The sequence below is a fragment of the Curcuma longa genome, chromosome 21 (genome assembly GCF_044706935.1).
Source record: "Curcuma longa cultivar G26 ecotype Majalengka, Jawa Barat chromosome 21, ITB_CL_G26_1.1, whole genome shotgun sequence".
Taxonomy (NCBI): Eukaryota; Viridiplantae; Streptophyta; class Magnoliopsida; order Zingiberales; family Zingiberaceae; genus Curcuma; species Curcuma longa.
Window position 1 is genome coordinate 5,682,393 of NC_133881.1, and position 22,355 is coordinate 5,704,747.

At 35.8% G+C, this 22,355-nt stretch overlaps 1 protein-coding gene across 1 annotated transcript; it reads left to right on the forward strand.

Moving 5' to 3' along the window:
* Nucleotides 1-8,586: 8,586 nt before the first annotated feature.
* LOC141815593 (protein SMAX1-LIKE 3-like) lies at nucleotides 8,587-10,856 on the forward strand. The gene is made up of 2 exons (XM_074703546.1): nucleotides 8,587-9,656; nucleotides 9,757-10,856. Exons 1-2 carry the CDS (start codon nucleotides 8,587-8,589, stop codon nucleotides 10,793-10,795), a joined length of 2,109 nt encoding a protein of 702 aa, XP_074559647.1. The 3' UTR covers nucleotides 10,796-10,856.
* Nucleotides 10,857-22,355: the final 11,499 nt, after the last annotated feature.

Below are 22,355 nucleotides of genomic sequence, written 5' to 3' on the forward strand. Positions count from 1 at the left end.
GGTTGGGAGGCAACACCTCAGCAATCATATGGGTTTTCCCGTGTGGAGGTCCTTATGGAAAGCACTCCTTGAGAGATAGATACAACCAAGCTCAAGAAAGGTCTCTGTGAGATGGATGACGTGGTAGCCATTCACAAACTCCACATTTGGACAATCAGTGAAGCTTGTATTTTAAGCTCGAGAAAGGTCTCTGAAGCTTGTATTTTAAAGAGCCTTTATATATTGAAAATTGATTAAACCTACCTAGAAGACAATTTTTTATTGCTTTGCTTTTAAGGAGCAAGCCGACGACATGATCATCTTGACGAGAAGTATCAATGTAAGGAAACCACTTTATTTTTACAATTTAAATATGAAGCTAAAATTTTGTGTGGTTTGAGGAGACAATGTCAATAAGTGACAAGGAAATTAAGTCATCCAATTAGTGATAACTTACCAAACCATTTCACACAAGTTACAAACTACCAAATAAGTTGGATTAGAATTTCAAGTTCATTTGTCAATGAAATTGGACTTTGAACACAAATTTACAAAAGAAGTTGTGCATTAAATTGATGGTTTGGCAAAGTGTATGCATCTCTTTGCTGTTGCTCAACTCCACAAGCCGGCCATGGTTTGGATGCTATTTGTTTACTTTGAAACCAACAATGGAGATGGAGATGAACCTATCACCAGAGACTGCATGCAATAGTAAATGAAATAAAAAGAGAGCTACTTAGTATCACTGGATGGAAGACAAGCAATAGTAAATTAAGAAAGGATTCTTATGTTATAACTTCAAACCTATCACCAGATAACCAAATGTGAAAACGTACCGATCAAAAGGCAATCATATCCAATATTAACTTTCGTGCACATCTCAATGATAAAACAAAGTTACAAGGCAATCATATCCATTGTGAAAAATAAAGTTTATCACACCAATAACTCAAATAGAATAATTTAAATTCTATTTCAAGCTCAACATTCTATTTACAATAACTTAGATAAAACAACTTATATTGCATACCACACTTACAATAATTTAGATAGAGCAATGATTGTAATATCCTAGAAATTGTAGGGTTTGAGCTAACCAATTAAAGACTAAGTCCTAATTAGTTCGAATTAAGTGGGTTGAAACATAAATTAGCCAAACCCATTTAGGTTAAATAGTTCGGCCCTAGAATTAGGTTAAGATTATGATAAACAAAAGGGGATGAAAAGATTCGTCTCGCAAAGACGAATCAAACAAAATGAGTTTAGGTCAAATCGAAGATCGTTTGGTTAGTGAACCAAAGTTAGTGAACCAAACGAACCAAGATTGAATCAAACTGAACCAAGTTGGTTTGGTCCGTACGGGAAGAGGTTTTGATAAAATAAAATAGGTGAAAAGATTCATCTTGTGAAGACGAATCCAACAAAATTGGTTTGAGTCAAATCGGAGGTCGTTTGATTAGTAAACCAAGCGAACCAAGATTGAACCCGATTTGCTACAGTAACCGGTTCAATCGTCATAATAAACCCTAGGTTTTTAAGTTGATTTAGCCCTGTAAACCTAGTTTAATTGCGCCGATTAACCCCGTTGAAACCCCGATTTACTGTAGCTCCTCGTTATAATTAAACTCGCGTGGGATCTCTCTGTTCGCTGGCCTCCTCACACGATCCCCTCTGCTGCCACAAACTCATCGCCGCCGCCTCCTCTCCTCCCCTTTCCTCAAGCCACCCTTCTCCCTCCTTCCTCTGTCGCCGACTTGCGATTCTTCCTCTGCTGACGCCGCGTGGAGACGCCGACGGATGCCGTCGTTTGCAGCTGCCCTCACTGCCGCTTCGTCGTCATACAACGACTCGGTGCTACCGCCATCTCCTGTCGATCGCCGCCCGCCACGTATGGACTGACGCCAACGCCCAACGCCGCCCCAAACCCTAGCTGCCAGCGCCACCTCCTTCTTCCTCAGATCGCCGAGCAATCTCCTTCTTCACGGTTCGCCGCCACCAATTAGAGTTTGTTTTAGGGCACGAGGTAAGCTTCTGAATTCAATTAGGTTGAATGCCTTGATTGGTCCTTGTTGGGTGATCGGAGCTGTTATTGTTGGATTAAGGTTGATCGGGTGATTGATTGTGTTTCAATCTGAAATTTTGATGGAGTTAGGGTTGTTTTAGTTGGTTTGATCAAGTTGAATGGATCGATGTTGTAGGAATCGATTAGGGTTCTGTTGAAGAAGTTAAGCTGGTTGGGTGAGAATAGATTTGGTTAATTGGTTAAATAGGGTTAACTGCAGCTAAATTAACTTGAGTTAATCAGAGTTTAATGGAATTAGACTAAGGTTTGCTTATAGTTGAATAATTAAAGTAATTAGATAATTAATGAGCTGATTAAAGTATTAATATTTAGTTAATAATTGATTTAATTAGGTCTAAATCTTTGGATCGGTTGGATTGACTTGTGTGATCCTAATTGATCCGGTTTAGGCTAACTTGAGTTAACGGGGGTTTAATTAAGTTAGACTAACCTTAGAATCAACTAGGGTTTTCTTGATGGAAATTAATATAATATGATACTTAGTAGGGTTGTATTTGTAAATTTCAGGACCTCGATGGGTACGGAGAGATTCTTATTGCGACGATTCATCCATCAGGTGGGTACTCCTGTGCTTGGTCAACACAGGTCTATTTTCTCGTGCATGTCTTGTTGTTTACTTATCTAGTTGATACTTTTGTTAATCGCTGTCTGATACTTGCTGTTTGACCTTATGAAGATCAATCTTTGCTATGTTGCTATTCCTGTTATCTGTATCATTCGTTAAGCTGATACTTGTAGGATTTGTAGATTGATATATGTCATATGATCTTTGATTGACCTATCTACCGTAGGGAAATCCTAACTATTGGATTATTGGCCATGTTGACTTGAACATACTGATTAACTGTAGTTATTACATGTTAGGATGATCATCATGCATCCATACTTAGTTGTAGATGATGGACAGCATTGTTGGCTGTTCTTGTTGGCTCTTGACCATGACCGTGTTGTGGTGGGATCCAGCAGCGAGAGCATATGCGCACTATTATTGGGTGCTACCAGGACTAGCTAGATAACTCTCCTGAAGACTGCCCCTCCCCCTCGCGTGTAGTGATCTATTGTTGGAGCGGGTGATTCCTGTCGTGCATCCTAGTTCACTGCACAAGTTGGGGGTCTAGGGATGTTGATAGCCGACGGTGGCATTTTTCCCGCTCCCTACTCACGTGTAGTAGTTTGTTATTGGAGCTGTGCAGTACGTCTTGTCTGGCCCCTCAGTTCACTGTGCTCTGGGAGGGTGACTGGGGAAAACAGAGTGCGGACAGAAACTTGCATTTGTTTACGATGGTTGCCGTGTGTTTTACATGCATTGTTGGTAGAATTATTGCATAGTTTAATTTATGTATATGTTTGCAATTGATGCACTTGTTTGCTATGTTTGTTGCATTTGTATGACATTACATACATTATCATATATACCACATCTTTATTGTTCAGTTAATATACCATGCTCGCTCACCATTATCTATATTACTTGTTGATACCCATACTTGTTGATAGTGTCTACTCTTCTTTTTTTTTTATGCACTTCTATTTCCCTATATCTACTGAGCATCTAATGCTCACTACCCAGACCCTGGGGTTGTTTTGTTTTCTCCTCAGGTAGCAGATAGAACTATACTTGGAGCTTGGAGATCTACCTGGTCGTATCCATCTCACAGCAGGAGTCTTTATGATTTTGGTTTGTGGAGTTTCTGGTGGACTTGTATAGTTTCTGTGTATATCTGGATTCGGATTTATGTTCGTACATGTGATTCGGTCTTGTACTCGTATCCGTATGTGGATTTACGTTGTTGGTATATTCCGCTTGCGAAATTTCTGTTATCTTAGATTGGTGGTTTATGTTTTACGTGGTTGTGATGTATTTCGATTCATTCATAGATGGTTTGCGGCCGTGTGGGTCGTTATATTAGTATGCATGTGTTATCTGTTCATTCATAGATGGTTTGTGGCCGTGTGGGTCGTTATATTAGTATGCATGTGTTAGCTGTTGTGTGGCTGTGTAGGCCTTAGTTTATATATGTTATAGTTGTGTGTGTGTTTATTGGACGTGTAGTCCTAATTCCGGCCGCATGTGGCCGTGTATATATGTTTGTATTCAGGAAATTGTCATGATTACTGGGGAGATGCTGTCGAAATTTTTCAGACAGCCTCCCGGATCGTGACAATGATACACTACATAAAAAATGTAGCATGAAACTCAACATGACACACTCCATATAGTGGGTCCCACATCCATGCAGTGGGATCCACATCCATGCAGTTGAGTGTGTCATATTGAGTTTCATGCTACATTTTTCATGTAGCGTATCATTTTTCATTTATATATAATTAATATTTACATGATAACATTCCCTAACAACTTGTAATAACATATCTAATCATCACTACACATTTGTAGAGAATCTAATTGTTGCTTTATCTCTTCTAATGCATCTTTCAACTTAGATATTTGTTCAGACTTCAAAAAATTTCTCCTTGAATTTGAATTTGAATTGGAAGTTACCCCTGAATTTTCTTTTCCACTTCGAAAGGTTCCCAAAACATTCTATTAGACAACTCTAATACCTTAGCAATGGTGAGGCAAACTATCATATTATGATTGTGATACAATGATTTCTTCAAATGAAATCCAAAATATAATTAAAATTAAATTAAATGCATTACTCCTTTTTTTCTAGTGATGTGAAGTCAAGTTTGATTGCTAACAATGATTTCCTCTCTAGTGATGTGAAGTCAAAAAAACAATATTGAGATATCTCTAGAGGGTTCTTGGAAAAGGCATCAGGATTTAAGTTTTGGCAATTAAGTGTTGTATATATCTTGAGTAAGTTAAAGTGACATATCAACACGGGGGCTCCTTTGCAACTTTAGAGTTTTTATGATGATGATGCAGCATGCAAGATTTATGTTTTTGTAATTCAGAGGGATTTCTGTTTTTGTAATTGAAAGGCATCAGGATTTTTGTTTTTGTGCTAATTGAGAGTTTATCTGCTAATTAGTCCATACCAGAAACCCTAATCTAAATCGTATACCTTGAAATGGGAGGCGAGCAGAGGGCACGGTGGCGGTGAGTAGAGGGCGGTGAGTAGAGGGCGGCGAGTAGAGGGTGCGGCGGCGGCGAGTAGAGGGCGGCGAGCAGAGGGCGGCGAGGGTTTAGGGCGGCGGCGAGCAGAGGAGAAGGCGCGGTGATTTCAGACAACGTGCAGAGGAATTGGGAGAAGACGAGGAGGGAATCAGGATAAGGTGCTTGGATTAGGGTTTCTGGTCAGACGACGTGTAGAGGAATTGGGAGAAGGCGAGGAGGGAATTGGGAGAAGGCGGTAGAGATTAGGGTTTCTGGTCGCGTGCAGAGGAATCAGGAGAAGGTGCGGCGCTCGGATTAGGGTTACTGGTGTTATACGCTGCTTTTGCTTGCCACATGCACGGAGATTAGAATTCTCAGCCATGTCGCGATTCCACGTCAGAGGCGCTCACGAGACGCCCAGGATAAGGCCCTCAGGAGATCAGCGCTATATATATATATTTGATATACTGCGCAACGGTATCCTATATATATAGTAATTAACTTTGTTTGATTGTGCATGTGTTCCGGCCGCCGGACCGGGCCCGTTGGAACCGCAACTCGACGGCGGTCCGGAGGTATGTCCCAACTAAGACAAAGCGAAATGACACTTGATGAAATGTCACTATATATATATAGTAATTAAATTGTGCATGTGTTCTCAAGTATGTCCCAACTAAGACAAAGCGAAATGACACTTGATGAAATGTCACTAATAATACCTTACTGAGCTATAGGGAATTGCAAGTAATGCACATCCTTGATTAATTAACTAAAAAAAGCTTCAGTGTACTTCAACTTGTTTTACATAATAATGCAATTAATTAATACAAGGTTTCTTTTTACTCCTTATATTCAAAGAATGCCCTTAAACAAAATGGAAATTAATTAATTAGGTTTCTAAAATATAATATATTTTTCCAGATTTTTATAATTGATTTCTAGGAAAGAAATTATTACATGATCTATCTTAACTCATTGTCTATCTAAAACAAATTAAAAACTAACACTAGAAAGAAAGTTTTCACTAATTAACCAAATAAACCCTTAAATTTAACACCATATATCTAGCTACCTCCCAATTCTTAGCTATCAATTTACTCTATTTTTGTTGTTATTCAAAATGAAAACTATAAATATAAATTTTTCACGAACCAAATAGAACTCCTAAGAATCTTAAACTTAGCACCATCTAATTATTCCTAAGAAGCATACAAACAAATAAAGAGTAAGAGTAGAGTAATCAGTCAATATTATTCCTAATAATAATAATAATATTGAATACTCAAAAACACAAAACCAAACAACATCCTTAAAAACCTTAAATTCAACACCATCTAGCTAGCTCCTATATATGCAATTGATAGATGCTTTAAGTAATGATTCTTAAGAAGCATATGTATCAAGCAACAAAGAGTAGGGTGATCATTTTGATGAACCAAACACACCTATATATCTTAGCTCGATCGGTGCAATATTCATATATAGCTAGGTAGCCACCCAAAACGCTTTGCTACACAAGATCCAAGACTGCAAAGAAAGACGACACCATCAAAATGAGGCATGCAGAAATGCATGGTTTTGTTTGCTTTACTCTGATAGCGCTGATCCCCTCCAAAATAAAGGCAAAGGTAGAGTAGAGTGATCATGTTGCACATCTTCTCCTTCCTTTTGATTTCTTTCTTTTTTTCTCTGAAACTTTATTCACTTCCTTCTCCATTCAAACTGCTGCTGTTCTTCTTCTCTTTCTTTCTCCCTCAGGAATGGAGAAAGCAGACTGCAACTGCCACTTTATTCATATTTTTTTATTCTTTTCCTTCCTTGGAGCACGCCTTTTTTTGCGTCTGTGTTCTTTATTTTTCTTTTAATACTTTTTTTTTTTTTGGGTTTGAACTAATAATTAGAGATGTGTGCTGTGTCTTTTGCAGCATGTTGTTAGACCCAGCTTTTTGACTGGGAACCAAAACAGGAATGTGAGACATACTTGTTAGAGGAGAAGCATGATATAGGAACTCCTATCAATGCGGAGTCTCAAAGAAAGATCAGATCGCTATAGTTCTAGATTTGAGAATGATAGTAGAGAATGCACTCATTGTTCGGTTCGACTAGATGTTTTGATTCCGAGTGTACATGACCCTACCTTAGTGATGACCTTAAGCAAAGGATAAAAAGGAAAAGATACTAATCTTTTGTTCTTTTGTGCACAGGAAGAGTGTGGCTTTGTTTTGTCCCTTTGCAAGTTATAATCACTTGGATGATCTTTATGCAGGCCATATGATATCATGATACATATGATCTAATCCAAAATGATTGAGAAATGAAACAACATCTCTAGGAAACTGTGTAGTTTCTTTTGTTGTTGTTGTTGTTGTGTTGTTTTTTGTTTTATTTCCATTGCTTTACATGAAAGTGTGAGACCAGTCAAAAGTCCTAAAAAGTTCTAATGTTTTGCCCTAGTCATTATTTTGCATAATTCTGATTTTTGATAATATATATTTTAGATTTAGGGTTGCAAATTAGTTGATGAAGGTTCAACTTATGGAATTGGTGAATGTTTTCAAAGGAACACATGACATACAAAAAATGAAAATTTATTTGTTGCACACTCAAATATATATACAATTAGGGTAGGACATCTCCATCATCACATAACTAATGGCTTCTCTCATGTATTTATTCTCTTCATTACACTGTGGAAACCTTTTATTTCTTGTTTCATGACATGACAAATTAAAGAATTTTAGAGATGCCCTAGCCAACCTTTTAAGCTTTGCTCTTGGAATTTGAATTGTAGGGCATACCTTTCACTTTCCATTTCCAAATCAACTTTAGATGCCAATTTAACCTCCAACACAAGAAAAGCACAATCCAACACCCATTAGCACCACTTAACTCCCTACTTTTGAACTCTAAAATAAAATTTTATTTCAAACTTATAACTTATGATCGCTTTAATTTGTTCAAAATGTTCTTCGAGTTTCAAATTAAGTTGTCAAAAGTGTGTTATGAAGTTTTCATTTTATACCTCTTATACTTAACTTCATAGCTTAGAATAGTTTTAAAGACATGGAGCTAGCTATTCCATTGAATTTGAAACACAACACACTTTTATCCAAAATCAAAAACAAAAACAAAAAAATAAAATGAAAATTCTTTAAAAATGTTGATGTGAACCCCACAAGTCACACCACACCCCATGATCCAAAAAAAAGTCCATGCATTATACGGTGCACCAGTTAAACCACAACTTAAGTCACGACCTATCTCTTACCCAATAAAGCAAGCAAGGAGCTCGACCACTCAGCCAGCTTCACTCTCTTCTTCTTCTTCCACTTCGAAATCGTCTTCCTTCTTCCATTCCATTCCTCTCTGTTTCCTTAATTCTCTCTCTCTCTCTCTCCCTATATATATAGAGAGAGAATAAAGCACGCTTTTTGAAGCAAGAGAAGCAGGAAGTACTAGCATGAGGACGGCAGCTGGTTGCATTCTGCAGCACGGCCTCACGCCGGCGGCAGCCGCCGTGGTCGGACAGGCCGTATCCCTAGCCCGGAGGCGTGGCCACGCCCAGGTGACCCCGCTCCACGTCGCCACAGCTATGCTCATCGCCGGCGGGCCCCTCCGCGCTGCCTGCCTCCTCTCCCACTCCCACCCCCTCCGCTGCAACGCCCTCGACCTCTGCCTCAACGTCGCCCTGAACCGCCTGCCCGCCTCGCACCACGAACGCCTCCTCCCCTCACTCTCCAACGCCCTCGTCGCCGCCTTCAAGCGCGCCCAGGCCCAGCACCGCCGCGGCAGCGCAGCCGCCACTGACACCTCCTCCGCGGGCCCGCCGACGCTCCTTGCCGTCAAGATCGAGCTAGAACACCTCGTCGTCTCCATCCTCGACGACCCCAGCGTGAGCCGCGTCATGCGCGAGGCAGGCTTCTGCAGCACCCAGGTCAAGCTCAACCTCCAACAGTCCACCACCAAAACGAGACCAAATCCACCCAAAGCAAACCGCGACGACGAAATTCGCGTCATGGAAGCCCTTATAAGCAAGGAAAGACGGAACCTCGTGGTCGTCGGAGAGTGCTTGGACGCCATTGATGCAGTAGTCCGAACTGTAATAGACAGAGTACAAAACGGGGGAGATGATGTACCAGAGGCTCTAAAAAACGCTCAGCTCATCACACTCCCACTCTCCTCCTTCAAGAACACGACAAGATCAAATTTTGATCAGAAAATTGCAGAACTAAGAGACCTCTCCAGAGATTCCAGGGTTAGGACAGGGCTTGTCCTGTACCTGGGAGACCTCCAATCCATTACTGAAGAAAACAGAGCCATTAATGGTGATGCAGTGGAGCAAGTGATCATGGAGATTCGAAGCTTAATCTTTAACGGAAGCAACACTCGAAGAGTATGGCTTATGGGGATTGCAACCTACCAAACTTACATGAGCTGCAAGGTTGGGTACCCTTCTTTGGAAGCTCTTCTTGGTCTTCACCCTCTCACCATTCCTGCCATAAGCTTGGAGTTAAGCCTCAATTTTGATAGGTAATCGATCAATTATCTCATTTCTGGAAAGAAAAAAAAGAGAGATTAAATTCTCTTTTCATGTCCTTTTATTCATCTTTTCTTGTTTTGTTTTCTTCAGTAGTTCAGGTTTCAATTGTGAAGCAGAAGCCCAAAGCATCAACCTTCCCTCTAACAATTTCTGCAATGACTATTCAGTAGCTTCTTCAACTCTGCCTTCTCCTTGGCACCAACATTACAAATGCTCTTCGGCTTCTCCGCACGATGAAGATGAATCTTCATCGAATTCTTCCATCTCCTCCTTCGATCAGCTCCCCCTGAGCTTGCTTCCGAATCGACAAAGCCTACAGTCATCTCCCATTTCTATGTTCAATAAGTCGAATCCTAATTCATGCACCTCAAGCGGCACCATGGAAGTTGAGTACATTCCCAAGTTCAAGGAGCTTAATGCGGAGAATTGGAAGATTCTTTCTGATGCATTGGAGAAGAAGCTTCCATGGCAGCAAGAAACCGTTGCGGAGATAGCTAGCACGGTTCTTCGAAGTAGATCGGGGATGATTAGACGAAAAGGAAAGCCGTTTGTGTCGAATTTTGCAAAGAAGGAAACGACATGGTTGTTATTCGAAGGTGAAGATGTTGAAGGTAAAAGAAGGATAGCCGAGGAGCTTGCAAGCCTCATATTTTGCTCGCAATCTAACTTTGCCTCAATTGGCCTCAACAACTCCCGACTAGTCGATGATGTTCATTCTCCTTGTAAGAAAAGGCCTAGAGTTGAGGTGAATGAAAGTTGTCTCGAGAGATTATTCCAATCGATCAATGAGAATCCACACCGTATTATCTTGATCGAAGAAGATATCGAGCAACTAGATCACCAAACCCAAATCAGTTTGAAGGATGCAATGGAAGGCGGGAAATTGAGGAGCCATTGTGGAGCACAAGTGAGCCTAAGTGATGCAATTATCATTCTAACTAGTCGCAAAGGCTTCAAAGACAAGTCCGAGCATGAGAAAGAAGTAAACTCGCATCTTTCATTGGATTTGCATCTTTCAACCATTGTGTATCATGATGATACCGAAGATCATGTTTCATTCGATACGGTTGAGCTTTCGGAGTTGGTGGATGGCACATTCTCCTTTAATTTTCTTCGTCAAGACTTGTAATGGAATGTGAGATAATATAGAGGCTAGCTAGCTAGGGTTTCTTTTAGATAAGAGTTTTGATTTGTTAGGTAATTAGATGGTTGAAGCTTGATGTGTTGAAACACTTGTAAATTGTTAATCTTCTTTAAATTGGTTTAGTGTTGGCTTTACTAAGTAATAAGTAGTTGTTGCTTATTGTTCTTCAAATGCTTTGTTAATTAAGAAAACTTTTCTAGAAGAAAATCAATGTTTTACCTAATTTGATTTCCTACTAATGATGATCAATGCTACTTTTTTATATTATTATTATTATTATTATTTTGATTCACATGAAATACTCTCAAATTTAATTAGGTCATAATTGATTACCACTTCATTTGGAATATATTTTAAATGATTCTCTAAAATCCATTGGACAATATAGATTGAAGTTGTCTCCCACTAAATGCTTTTGTTAGAGTGAAGCATGATTGATGTGTTATATAGTATGATAAATTCTTTTAGGGATAAACTCTTCCATGATTTGTTAGTAATAATTCTAAGGTTAGAATACATTTTGAGGAGTTATATAATGTGATGCATCAAGGACAATATGCCTTACAAGAAACGTAGGAAGATGCCACATCCAAAATGATTTTAATAAGCTCATATTTCTACATAAATAATGTAATGACTTTGTCATCTTATAGATAAAACATTTATAAGACATAAAGATAAATACTTTTTTTATCAAACCATAGTGTTTTTTTTTACATTTTATCATGTTTGTTTCCTTCTTGATTTTCTAATTCAATTCAACATTTTTATATTGTAAAAGTTATTCTTTTGATTCATAAATAAACATATGACCAGACCAAATATATCATAATTCCCTTGTGTAGTTTTTAAAGATTATGTTTGATCCAAACCAAGGATTAATATTTTTCTTGTATTTTAATTGAAACTACAATTCAAAACATCCACTTACAAGCCTTTCATGTAGTGATGGAATGATTAATTATATTATTGTTTTTTGGGACTTATCCTAAAACTTCCTTTCTTTTTCTTTTCCATTATTTTAACTTTATGATATGAAAATTTATTTTTGAGATTATTTCCTAAAAATAAGGAGATAAAGTAATCTTTCTATTAATTATAAATTTGAAGTGGACCATTAATTAGGACACATAAACTCTAATTAAATAAATATAGTCAACCAAATTGTTCTCTTTTGACTTATTAGGCCTTATCCTAAAACTTGTGCTTTCTTTTCCATTGCAAATATTTTTTATTTTCCATTTCTTTTACATCATTTTAATTTCACCTAGCTATAAAAAAAATATAGTGACAAAGTAATTGTCAATACTATTCATCATATATAAATTTGAAGGGGCATTAATTAGTGCACAATCCATAATTAACTCATGAAAATGGAGGGGAAATTAATAGAGAAGATTTATCATAAAAAAAGAAGAGATTTGATCATATTTTTTTTGATCGAATTGTTTAATAATTCGCTAATATTATGTTTATCAAATTGTACTTGGATTCTTGTTTCAACCAATCAAATTAAACAAGACACAAAAAATAATTGAATAATTAGAAAAGAAAAGAAAAACACTACTTTTTATATATGCTTGGTGATGCAATTGGGAAAAGAATCAACTTTTTTTGCCATTTGCTTTATATATATTTCGTGATCCATCATCGAGGTCAAAAGATTAGTGATGCAAATTAAAGATAAGCATCGATCTTTAAGATCTTAATTAAAGTCATGTTGCACCCTAACAAGTTGATGACTCTTTATCTTTTCTCTTGCTCCACCTCTATCCCCAAAAGCAAAGTATTAAAGATTATACCCCCTCAGATGTTGACTATCGAATGAAGAGTTGCTTGTGCTTTCGGATTTACTCGATGAGTGAATTGGGGAAAGGATGCCCACCTCAAGTATGGTTCAATAGCAAGACATTTAGCATATTAATCAAGTATTCACAATTTGAATCTCAATTACAGTACACTGTAAAATATTTTTCTCTAATGGAATGAAACATATTTAGGATGTTAACTATTAGATGAAGAGTCCTTTTGTATTTTCGGATTTACCTGATGAGTGAACTAGGGAAAGGATGCCCACCTTCAGGATTTGGATACCTGAATTATTAAGAAAATATATTAAAGATTATCATCTTAATTGAAGAATATAATTAGTGCATTGTATTTCATTTCAATTTAATAATAATTAAAAATTTTACTATTATATGAACGTAAATGAAAATACTTTTTCACTTTAAATAGAACAACACTAAGACAATAAATGAATAACATAAATGTTAATTTAGTGTTTTTTTATCATTTGTTCAATGCTAACTTTAATGATGAAACTAGAGTTTAATATTAAATTATCAAGTACTATATTATTATACTTCCAAAATGTTTTTGCCCTCCAAAGTATTTTCACAAAGAAAAAATGTTTTTTTTTGTTTTATGTCAAAGTTAATGTAGTTCAATAAGGATAATAACTTTTAGCAATCAATCACGCACAAAAAATATATAAAAAAATTGAGGGGTGCTAATGCAAAAGATGCTACTTTTTCTTCACTATCAGTGGTTAATGATTGATGTTTATTTATCAATATATTTATAGAGCCGAAAGAAGAACACCTTTCAAGTATTTTAATGTTTGTAGAGTTCACACAAGACTTTAAATTCTCAAGTGTATTAGATACACAACTCCAATAGTTTATTATCTTTCCTTTTTCAAAAAATGATGTTGTTGGACAAGATGATTGTAGATGAAAAACTAATCTTCATTATTCGATCATACTTTCGAAGCAATAACAAAACTAGCGTACACGAGCATTGCACATAGTTATTGAGTGGATGAATCTTTACATGTTGAGTAGGATCTATTTCCAATCGTAATAAGATATGAGTGGTTACGCGAAGTGGAGCTCTTTTGTTTTTTTGGGTCTTTGACTACAAGACCATCTCTATTTCGAGTGAGAGTCACAAGATTAACATATCCTAAAATTAGTACTACACATGAAGGGCTCATTTATTTACTATTTTGTTGGTGTTGTTATGAAGGGTGCCTTTGCTTTTTAACATATTCTTGTGGGAAGAGAATTGTTGTTTTGGAACACAAGAAACCCTAATTTTTTATTTTTTAAAAAGGGGTTCAAGTTGGACATATTTAAACTAGGTATTGCATGATAGGACTGATTTTTTGTTCAGATTCTACATAGCCATGCATTTAGGTTCATTGAATGGTCATCCAAATATAATATAGGCATCAGCAAATATTTCAGTAAAAAATGAAATCCACCACCTCAGCGGTTCCACACAGTCAACCCCACAACCATCTGTGAGGCATCAGCAAGCATGCATGCCTTGCATGTATTATTCTCCATGATTGTGGAGTAGCCTTTTTCTATTTATTAATAATGCACCTCCTTCCTTTAATTTGTTGGATGGATCACATCATTATATGTATATAATGAGGATGAGGATGTACCATTTTATTTTCTGAAATTTGTGTATGAACTATTTCTAAAATAACTTATAAGTAATGTAGGACAAATTTTATGGAGCTAGCCCTTTATAAAAAGGACCATGGATTGCCCTTAGAGGTGGAAGTTCTCTAGCAAAGTTGTAGTCAGCAATCATTTAGTCGGACGAATTGAAGGAGATGTGTAAGGAGTAGATGAGCAATGTGATGATCGAAATGGAGGATTGTGTGCGAGTATGCATTAATTAAGAAAGTGATTGGTCATGATTTGATGGCAAAATTTAAAAGATATACAACGATTAGCTAGTTACTATGTACCTCATGTAGTGAGAACTTGATCAAACCACCATCGATAACGGTTAACATCCTTGAAAACGTGAGGGAACGTGCGGATGTTGCAAAGAGATTAGTAGATGTCAATGAGGTTCAAGAGAAAGAGATAGAGAGAGAGAGAGAGCAACAAAATCACAAGAGATAACCTAATTAGTGTTTACTAGTGATAACATGACTTAGTAACACCCTAAGAACTTGAGATCAATCTAAAGAGATTAGAAGGAATGTCCAACAATGTATCTAGGTTCTATGGACAATTAAGCTGGCAAAGGCGAGCTAGGTTCCCAAATGGCAAGGGAACTAAGCTCATGTGGTAGCGGGGAGTTCAGAGACGAGCACTTGGAAAATCATGCGAGCAATGAAGGAGCTTCGTCAAGTAGCATGTTCCGCCAGTGGTTAGGCTTGCAAGGGAGACAAAAGTTTGTTTTGAAAATTTTCGACTCCTACTCTTCCCTCCCTCAACCATGGTGAGGTAAACAAGAATAAAGTTGCTTTTTTTCACCCATTTCCTCTCTCATCTCCTCTCCTCTCCTCTCAATTCTTCTCTCTCTTTTCTCCTTTAGAGAGAAAACAAACCCCAAGTTTCCTTTTCTTAAACTATGAATTTTCTCCTTTAGAGAGAGAACAAACCCTAAGCCTCCTTTAGAGAGACATAATGCTTGCATGCCATGATGCTTGGTATAGCTTTTAGTGAATGATGGGTCAAAGACAATATATATCTATCTAGCTCTGTGTGTGTGTGACCCATTTCCTCTCTCCTTTCCTCTCCTCTCCTCTCAATTCTTCTCTCTCTTTTCTCCTTTAGAGAGAAAACAAACCCTAAGTTTCCTTTTCTTAAACTATGAATTTGAGGTAGAGTGGTGGAGCCTAGCAGTGGAGACACAATGCATACATGCCATGATGCTTGCTAATAGGGAATAGCTTTATTTATTTATTTATTTATTTATTTTATTGTTCATTTATTGTTTCATTTGGGTGCCCTAAAGAGAGGACTGGCTGTCTGAAGGAGAATGGAGCAATCCCAAGAAAGCTAAAGGGGACCCTAACTTTTGGAATCAACCTCAATCCCAAGAAAGTTAAAAGAACCCAGCTTTTGGAATCAACCTTATCTGCCTCAAAATAAAGTTAAGTGAGATGCTGTTCAGATGGTGGAAGGTCTTAATTATTGTGTATATTTTTCATGGAAAAGTTTAATTTGCTAGCTGTGTCACCATGGCAAATTAATCCCAAGGCAAGGCAAGGCAAGGCAAAGGCTATATGTTGTGAGTTGATGTAGGGTACCTTTGTATAATTTTATATGAGTAGCCTGTCTTCCATGACTAGGCAATATATGAGGAAGAGATTGGAAGTGAAGAGGTACAAAGGCAAATCCAGGTCCTAGCTAGAGCATTACTTAACAACGTCATCATGTCTCTATAGGTCATGTTCAAAGTTGATTAAATAAATATTGTGTTGGAGAAGAATATTAAGCAGAACCAAGCACTGTAGGCTGAAACCATATATATTGTTAGTTCCATTCATCTTTTTAATTGTAATATATGTCATTGTTTTGTATTACTACAGTTTTGAATTTGGTTCTAATTAGCTGGATAGTTTGGTTAAAGTGTCCCAATTTAATTTCATTGTATGTTAATGTTCGGATTTTGTGAGTTAGAAAGGGGATTGAATAACTCAATTCACTTCTTGAACTAGAGCAATGGAAATTTTGAAACAAACCAACCATGACACACACAACGTTAACTCGAATAATTTTACTAAGGGTCCATTTTAGCTTACAATTTCTACTAAACTTTCGCCTTCTCAAACAAATTTCGAAGGCAGAGCAAACTTTTTTACACCAGGATTACAACAAGTTCACAAAAATAATAGCAGAAAATAGAAAGAAGAAAGACTTTTACAATGATCTTGAGAGTTTTATTTTTTTTTTCTTAAAAGGATTACTCCAAATTGAGTAGTAAAACACAAATGGCTTTAAAGCACTTGAGCAAGAAAATTTTGAGTTTTGAGCATCAATAGTGTTGCTACAACAGCTAACTTTCTTCCTTTATATCTACTCAATTTTTTCTATAATTTATTCAACTAATTTCCTATACCAGCAATTGATTTGGTCAGCGATCAAATAATAATTTTTGAACCTTATAAAATTCTATCTAATTCTATCAATTTTCAAATATCAATCAAATTGATTCATATATCAATCGACCAATATGAATGATTAAATAACTAGTCAAATTGATTCTCTTCTATTCGCTTCCCAAACAACATCAGTTCACTAATTACATTTATTAGTCGAATAGATTCTTTTTTATTTTTCTGTTCGCTTCTTTTATTTGCTTCTGAAACAAAATCAATCAATTGATTACCCTTATCAATTGAATCGATTCTCTTCTATTCACTTTTGAAACAACATCAATTGACTAAGTATCATTATTAGTCGAATCGATTTTTTTCTATTTATTTCTGAGCCTAAATCAATTCGATTAATATAAAAATCAATTCACTAATATGCAGAATCGAAACTAAATAGAAGTCTTTCCAAGATATCAATCGATTGATAATTCACTTCCATTTGACTAGACCATTATCAATCGAATGGATAACATGATCAATTAACTGATGGTGATTTTTGATTATTCTAATAATCAAATTCACCTAAGAATTTTCTACTGACGTGTCTCTATTACCTTATGCCAGATGAACTTCCTATTCTCTGGGCTTTTGATGCATCCTTTTCCTTAAAGCTAATCCATCCGCACATTTAATCCCGTAATCTTCTCAAATTTTCTTTTCTTATCGAGAATTTGATCATCGACCTTCTTAGAATTCACTTGCGTTACATCTAACTTTTTGACCTGCAATGACTTCCTCTTGTCAAGAATCCGTTCTTGCCAAGAATTTGATCCATGAGCTTCTAGACTTTTCTTTGCCTTACATCTAACCTTCTTACCTATAAGAACTTCATGCACACTTGATACACAAGTGATGTTTCATTTTGCTCAAAACTTGACTGATGTCAACCATCAAAACGTCAACATGATTGCATCAACAATTAACACAATAAATAGATGTCATAGGTCGTTTTTACAGTGTCATAATGTAATGTCTGTGGGTGTGGCTGTTGGGGTGCTCAGTTACCTAGTCGAAAGAGCATCATCAACTTCTGTTCCCTTTTCATTCTCCTCAGTGGTTGTTCGATCTACCATATCTTCTTTCTCATGCTTTGAGCAAAGAACAAAGTAAATTCCACAATTATTATACAAATTGAAAGGCAATAGATGTACATTTACACGAATGCATAAGTGAGTCCAGACAAACACGCAAAGAATCCCCACCTAGCACAAATAACCTAAAAGATCATTTCTTAAGATTCAACTTGAAAATTCAAGGTATTCCTGAGTCGTGAAAGACCTTACCTTATTTCTAATGGTTTTTAGAATAAGAAATATTGGCAAGTTTGTGTAGCAATCACTGTCAATATTCAGATTATTGTCATACGTCTGTACATTTCAAATGCCAATTCCTTAGAACAAGATATTACTTGAGAATTACAACATAGAAAAACATCAGTTGAAGCAAACCAAAAGATCAAAGATGGCAAAGTAGATCAGATATATAGTTATGAAACAAATTGATGTTATCACTATAAACCTTTAAGGGTAGGTGCTTCCAATTGTTATGAAGTCCAAAAGAGAAATTATGAAGAATTTAGCCACAGACCTAACTCAACTCCATAAACTGAGACGGGACTTATTTGAAGGAGTACCTTCATGAAGCGAACATGGAAGTTAGGACACTTTCTGGATTCTTAGCTTCTTCCAGTATCTTCTGATGTAACACAACATCTTCTATCATTGAAGATTTACATCAATTTGATAATTGTATCAGTAGATACAATTAGCATTCATTCTATCTCCAAACGCAGAAACACCTATACAAGCTTTGAATCACAAATTAGAAGTAACAGGTAGCTTAACTCATTTAGGCCCGAAAAAGTTCCAATGCAACACTGTCCTAAACAAATTTATGAACAGAAAGTGGAGATCTCGTGAAATAAACAAAGCTCCAGTTAGGACTTTAAGATCCAATCAGAAGATTATGTTAACATTGCAGTTCTTTTATGTTTCACAAACAAATATAAAAAGAATCAGAAAATGACTTGATCCTAGATGAATGAAAGCAAATAGGACCAGAAAGATACAGCCTTTGGTGAATGTACAATAATTCGAAATGATTGGAGAACAATTTATAAAATACTTACTGAATTCGTTCTAGTGATAATCCAATTCTCTGTACCTCTTATCAGTAATCAGATGCTCCACGAAATTACTAACCAAAAACAAGATCAATACCTAATTCGCGAAGAGAACGCAATGGAGAATCATGAGCGTGAGTAATTGGTCAAGGGCCGAGGTAGGTATTAACCTACTTGGGCTTTAACCCAGGGGGCCATTTTTTTTAGTATGTAGCTAAAATTCTATCCCCTTCAAATCAGATGGAACTGTTGCTCCACAATTGATCTCTCGATTGCTTCACGACTGTTGTAAGTGATTGCTCTATGATTACTGCATGTCATCGCTCCAATCAACTCCTTCTGTGATTGCTCCGTCGATTCTATGATTGCTCTTGTGATTGCTTTGTCGATCTCTTTTTTTTTTCTTCTGCGATTACTACTGCTCTACAACTACTGTAAGTGTAAGCGACTGTTATCTCCATTTTAATCTTAAAATGTGTGTGAATTTGTCTTGTGATCCCAAGATTATCTGTGGATTGGATTCTTTGTTTTTTATCACAGTTAATTGAAATGCATGCCTAACCAATACATTGTTCACCTAATTATATGATTAAAATACATGTTTAATTAAAGTTTTTAATACATTGTTGGAGTTTGTTAGAGATTTTTTACTAGATATATTGCTCAACTTTAATTTTTAATATGTGGTTATGCTTTATACAAAAGGGCAATATATTTTAATTATTTTTTTATTAATATTAATTTTATGTAGAATTTAAACTAGCTGATTTCTTAATTGCTTTCTACACCTCTAAAATTTTGCTAATTTAAATTATTCTTATGTGGAATATTGAAGAACACAATTATAAATATTTTTAGTACTTTTTTAATTCAATAAATAATATTAAATTTTTAGCTACTATTATTGTTGTTGAATCTGTGTAGGCAAATGTGAGATTTATATAAGAAACTATATTAGAAATTGTTCTTTAAGATTTTTGAGATTCTAGTTGATCATGCCGAAATTTATTTGTATTAGGTTATTTTAATGTCAAATCAAGAGAGAAAAGGGGGAAATAATATTCTATCATTCTTTAAGCCAAGAATTGATATTCCTTCATCATCTGAGAGGACCGAGACTAATACATCCATTCCTAATGAGGAGTTTGAACCTCCTTCTAGATCTTAAAGAGTTGAGTTTGATGAAACTTCTTTTGAACGGGATCCTGAATTGGTATTTCAATGTGACGACATCCTATTAATTATCGTGATGAAATTAAACGAGCTTATATCAAAATGTGATCATATCAATCTAAATTGTCAAAGTACCCACAGTCTGAATCAGGAAAGCAACATCGCCAATTTCAATATACATGGTTTTAAAAAATTTCATGGTTAGAGTACTCTCCTTCAAAGGATGCAATATTTTATTTTCCGTACTATCTTTTTTAATTAAATGAAACACAACAATATACATTTACAGTTGAAGGATTTAGAAGTTGGAAACACGTTAATGATGGAGCCAGTGTGCCTTTTATCTCACAAAGGAAGTTCTAACTCGGTGCATAATAAATTTGCAAAATCTGTTATTGATTTGATGAATGTAACTCGATATATAGATAAAATTATAAATCAAGAATCTTCTGAACAAATTCAAAAGAATCGATTAAGTCTTGCAACAACAATTGAGGGTGCCCTTTCGCTTATGCAAGCATGTGGATTGAAAGATCATGATAAATCTTCATATTCTCAAAATCATGGTAATTTCATTGAGATGCTAAAACTTTTGAGAAAATTGAATACTATTGAATACTACTATTGCCTCACAGATCACTCATTTAGTGGTGGAACTTTCTCTGAGATAACATCGTCAATACTAGCATTCCATTTTCTCATAAGTTTTAACATCTCAATGAAATCACCATGATTTTGAGAATCTAAAGATTTATCATGATCTCTCAATCCACATGCTTGCAAACTAAGTCAGCGGACGCTCTCAATTGTTGTTGAAAGCCTTAATCAATTCTTTTGAATATATTCAAAACATTCTCAATTCATAACTTTATCTATATATGGAGTTACATTCATCAAATCAATAGAAAATTTTCTAGATTTCTTATGAACTGAGTTAGAACTTCCATATGAGACAAAAAGGCACACTTGGCTACATCATTAAGTCGTTTCCAACTTCTAAACCTTTCAACTGTAAATGTAGATTATTGTGCTTCACTTAATTCAAAAAGATAACACAAAAAATAAAATATTACATCCTTTGAAGGAGAGTACTCTAACCATGAAAATTTTTTAAACTATATATATTAAAATTTACAATGTTGTTTTCTTGATTCAGACTATGGGTACTCCAACAATTTAGGTTGATATAACCCCATTTTGACATAAACTCGTTTAATTTCATCACGATAATTAATAGGATGTCGCCACATTGAAATAAGCAAGCCAAGATCCCGTTCAAGAGAAGTTTCATTAAACTCAACTCTTTGAGATTTAGGAGGAGGTTCGAACTACTCATTAGAACTAGATGTATTAGTCTTGGTCCTCTCAGATGATAAAAGATTATCAATTCCTAGCTTAAAGAATGATAAAATATTGTTTCCCCTTTTTCTCTTTTGATTTGATATTAAAATAACCTAATACAAACAAATTTTGACATGATCAACTAGAATCTCATAAATCTTAAAGAACGATTTTTAATATAGTTTCTAGTATAAATCTCACCTTTACCTATACAGATTCAACAGCAACAATAGCAGCTAAAACTTCAACAGTATTTATTAAATTAAAAAGTATTATAAATATTTATAATTGTATTTTTCAATATTTCACATAAGAACAATTTAAATTAGCAAAATTTTAGAGTAGAAAACAATTAAGAAATCAACTAGTGTAAATTCTACATAAGAACAATATTAGCAAAAAAATAATTAAAAATATATTGTTCCTTTGTACAAAACATAATCACATATTAAAAATTAAAGATGAGCAATATATCTAGTAAAAAATCTTCAATTAATTCCAACAATGTATTAAAAACTTTGATTAGACGTGTATTTAATCATATAAATAGGCGAATAATGTATTAGTTAAGCATGTATTTCAATTAACTGTAATAAAAAAAGAAATAATCCAATCCACAGCTAATCTTGAAACCAAAGTAAAATCATAGTAATTGCGGAAGAGAAAAAGAAGGATCGGCGGAGCAATTACCGAGCAATGGTAGAATCAGCTGAGCAATCGCAGAAGAACTCAAGAAGTTGACTGGAGCAACAGTCGCGGAGCAATCGAGAGAACAATCGTGGAGCAGCGTGGAACAGGCGCAGAAGAGAAAAAGAAGGATCGGCCTACAACAGTCGCGGAGAGAACAATCGTGGAGCAGCGTGGAACAGGCGCAGAAGATAAAAAGAAGGATCGGCCATCGGCGGAGCAATCGAGTTTGAAGAAGAAAGATTCGGCGGACGAGTAGGGTTTGAAATCGGCGAACGAAAAAAGAGACGGTTTGAAATCCCTATCTT

Coding starts and splice junctions, on each gene's coding strand:
- LOC141815593 (XM_074703546.1), top strand. CDS start 8,587: ATGAGGACGGCAGCTGGTTGCATTCTGCAGCACGGCCTCACGCCGGCG. Junction 9,657..9,756: donor TTAAGCCTCAATTTTGATAG/GTAATCGATCAA, acceptor TGTTTTCTTCAG/TAGTTCAGGTTTCAATTGTG.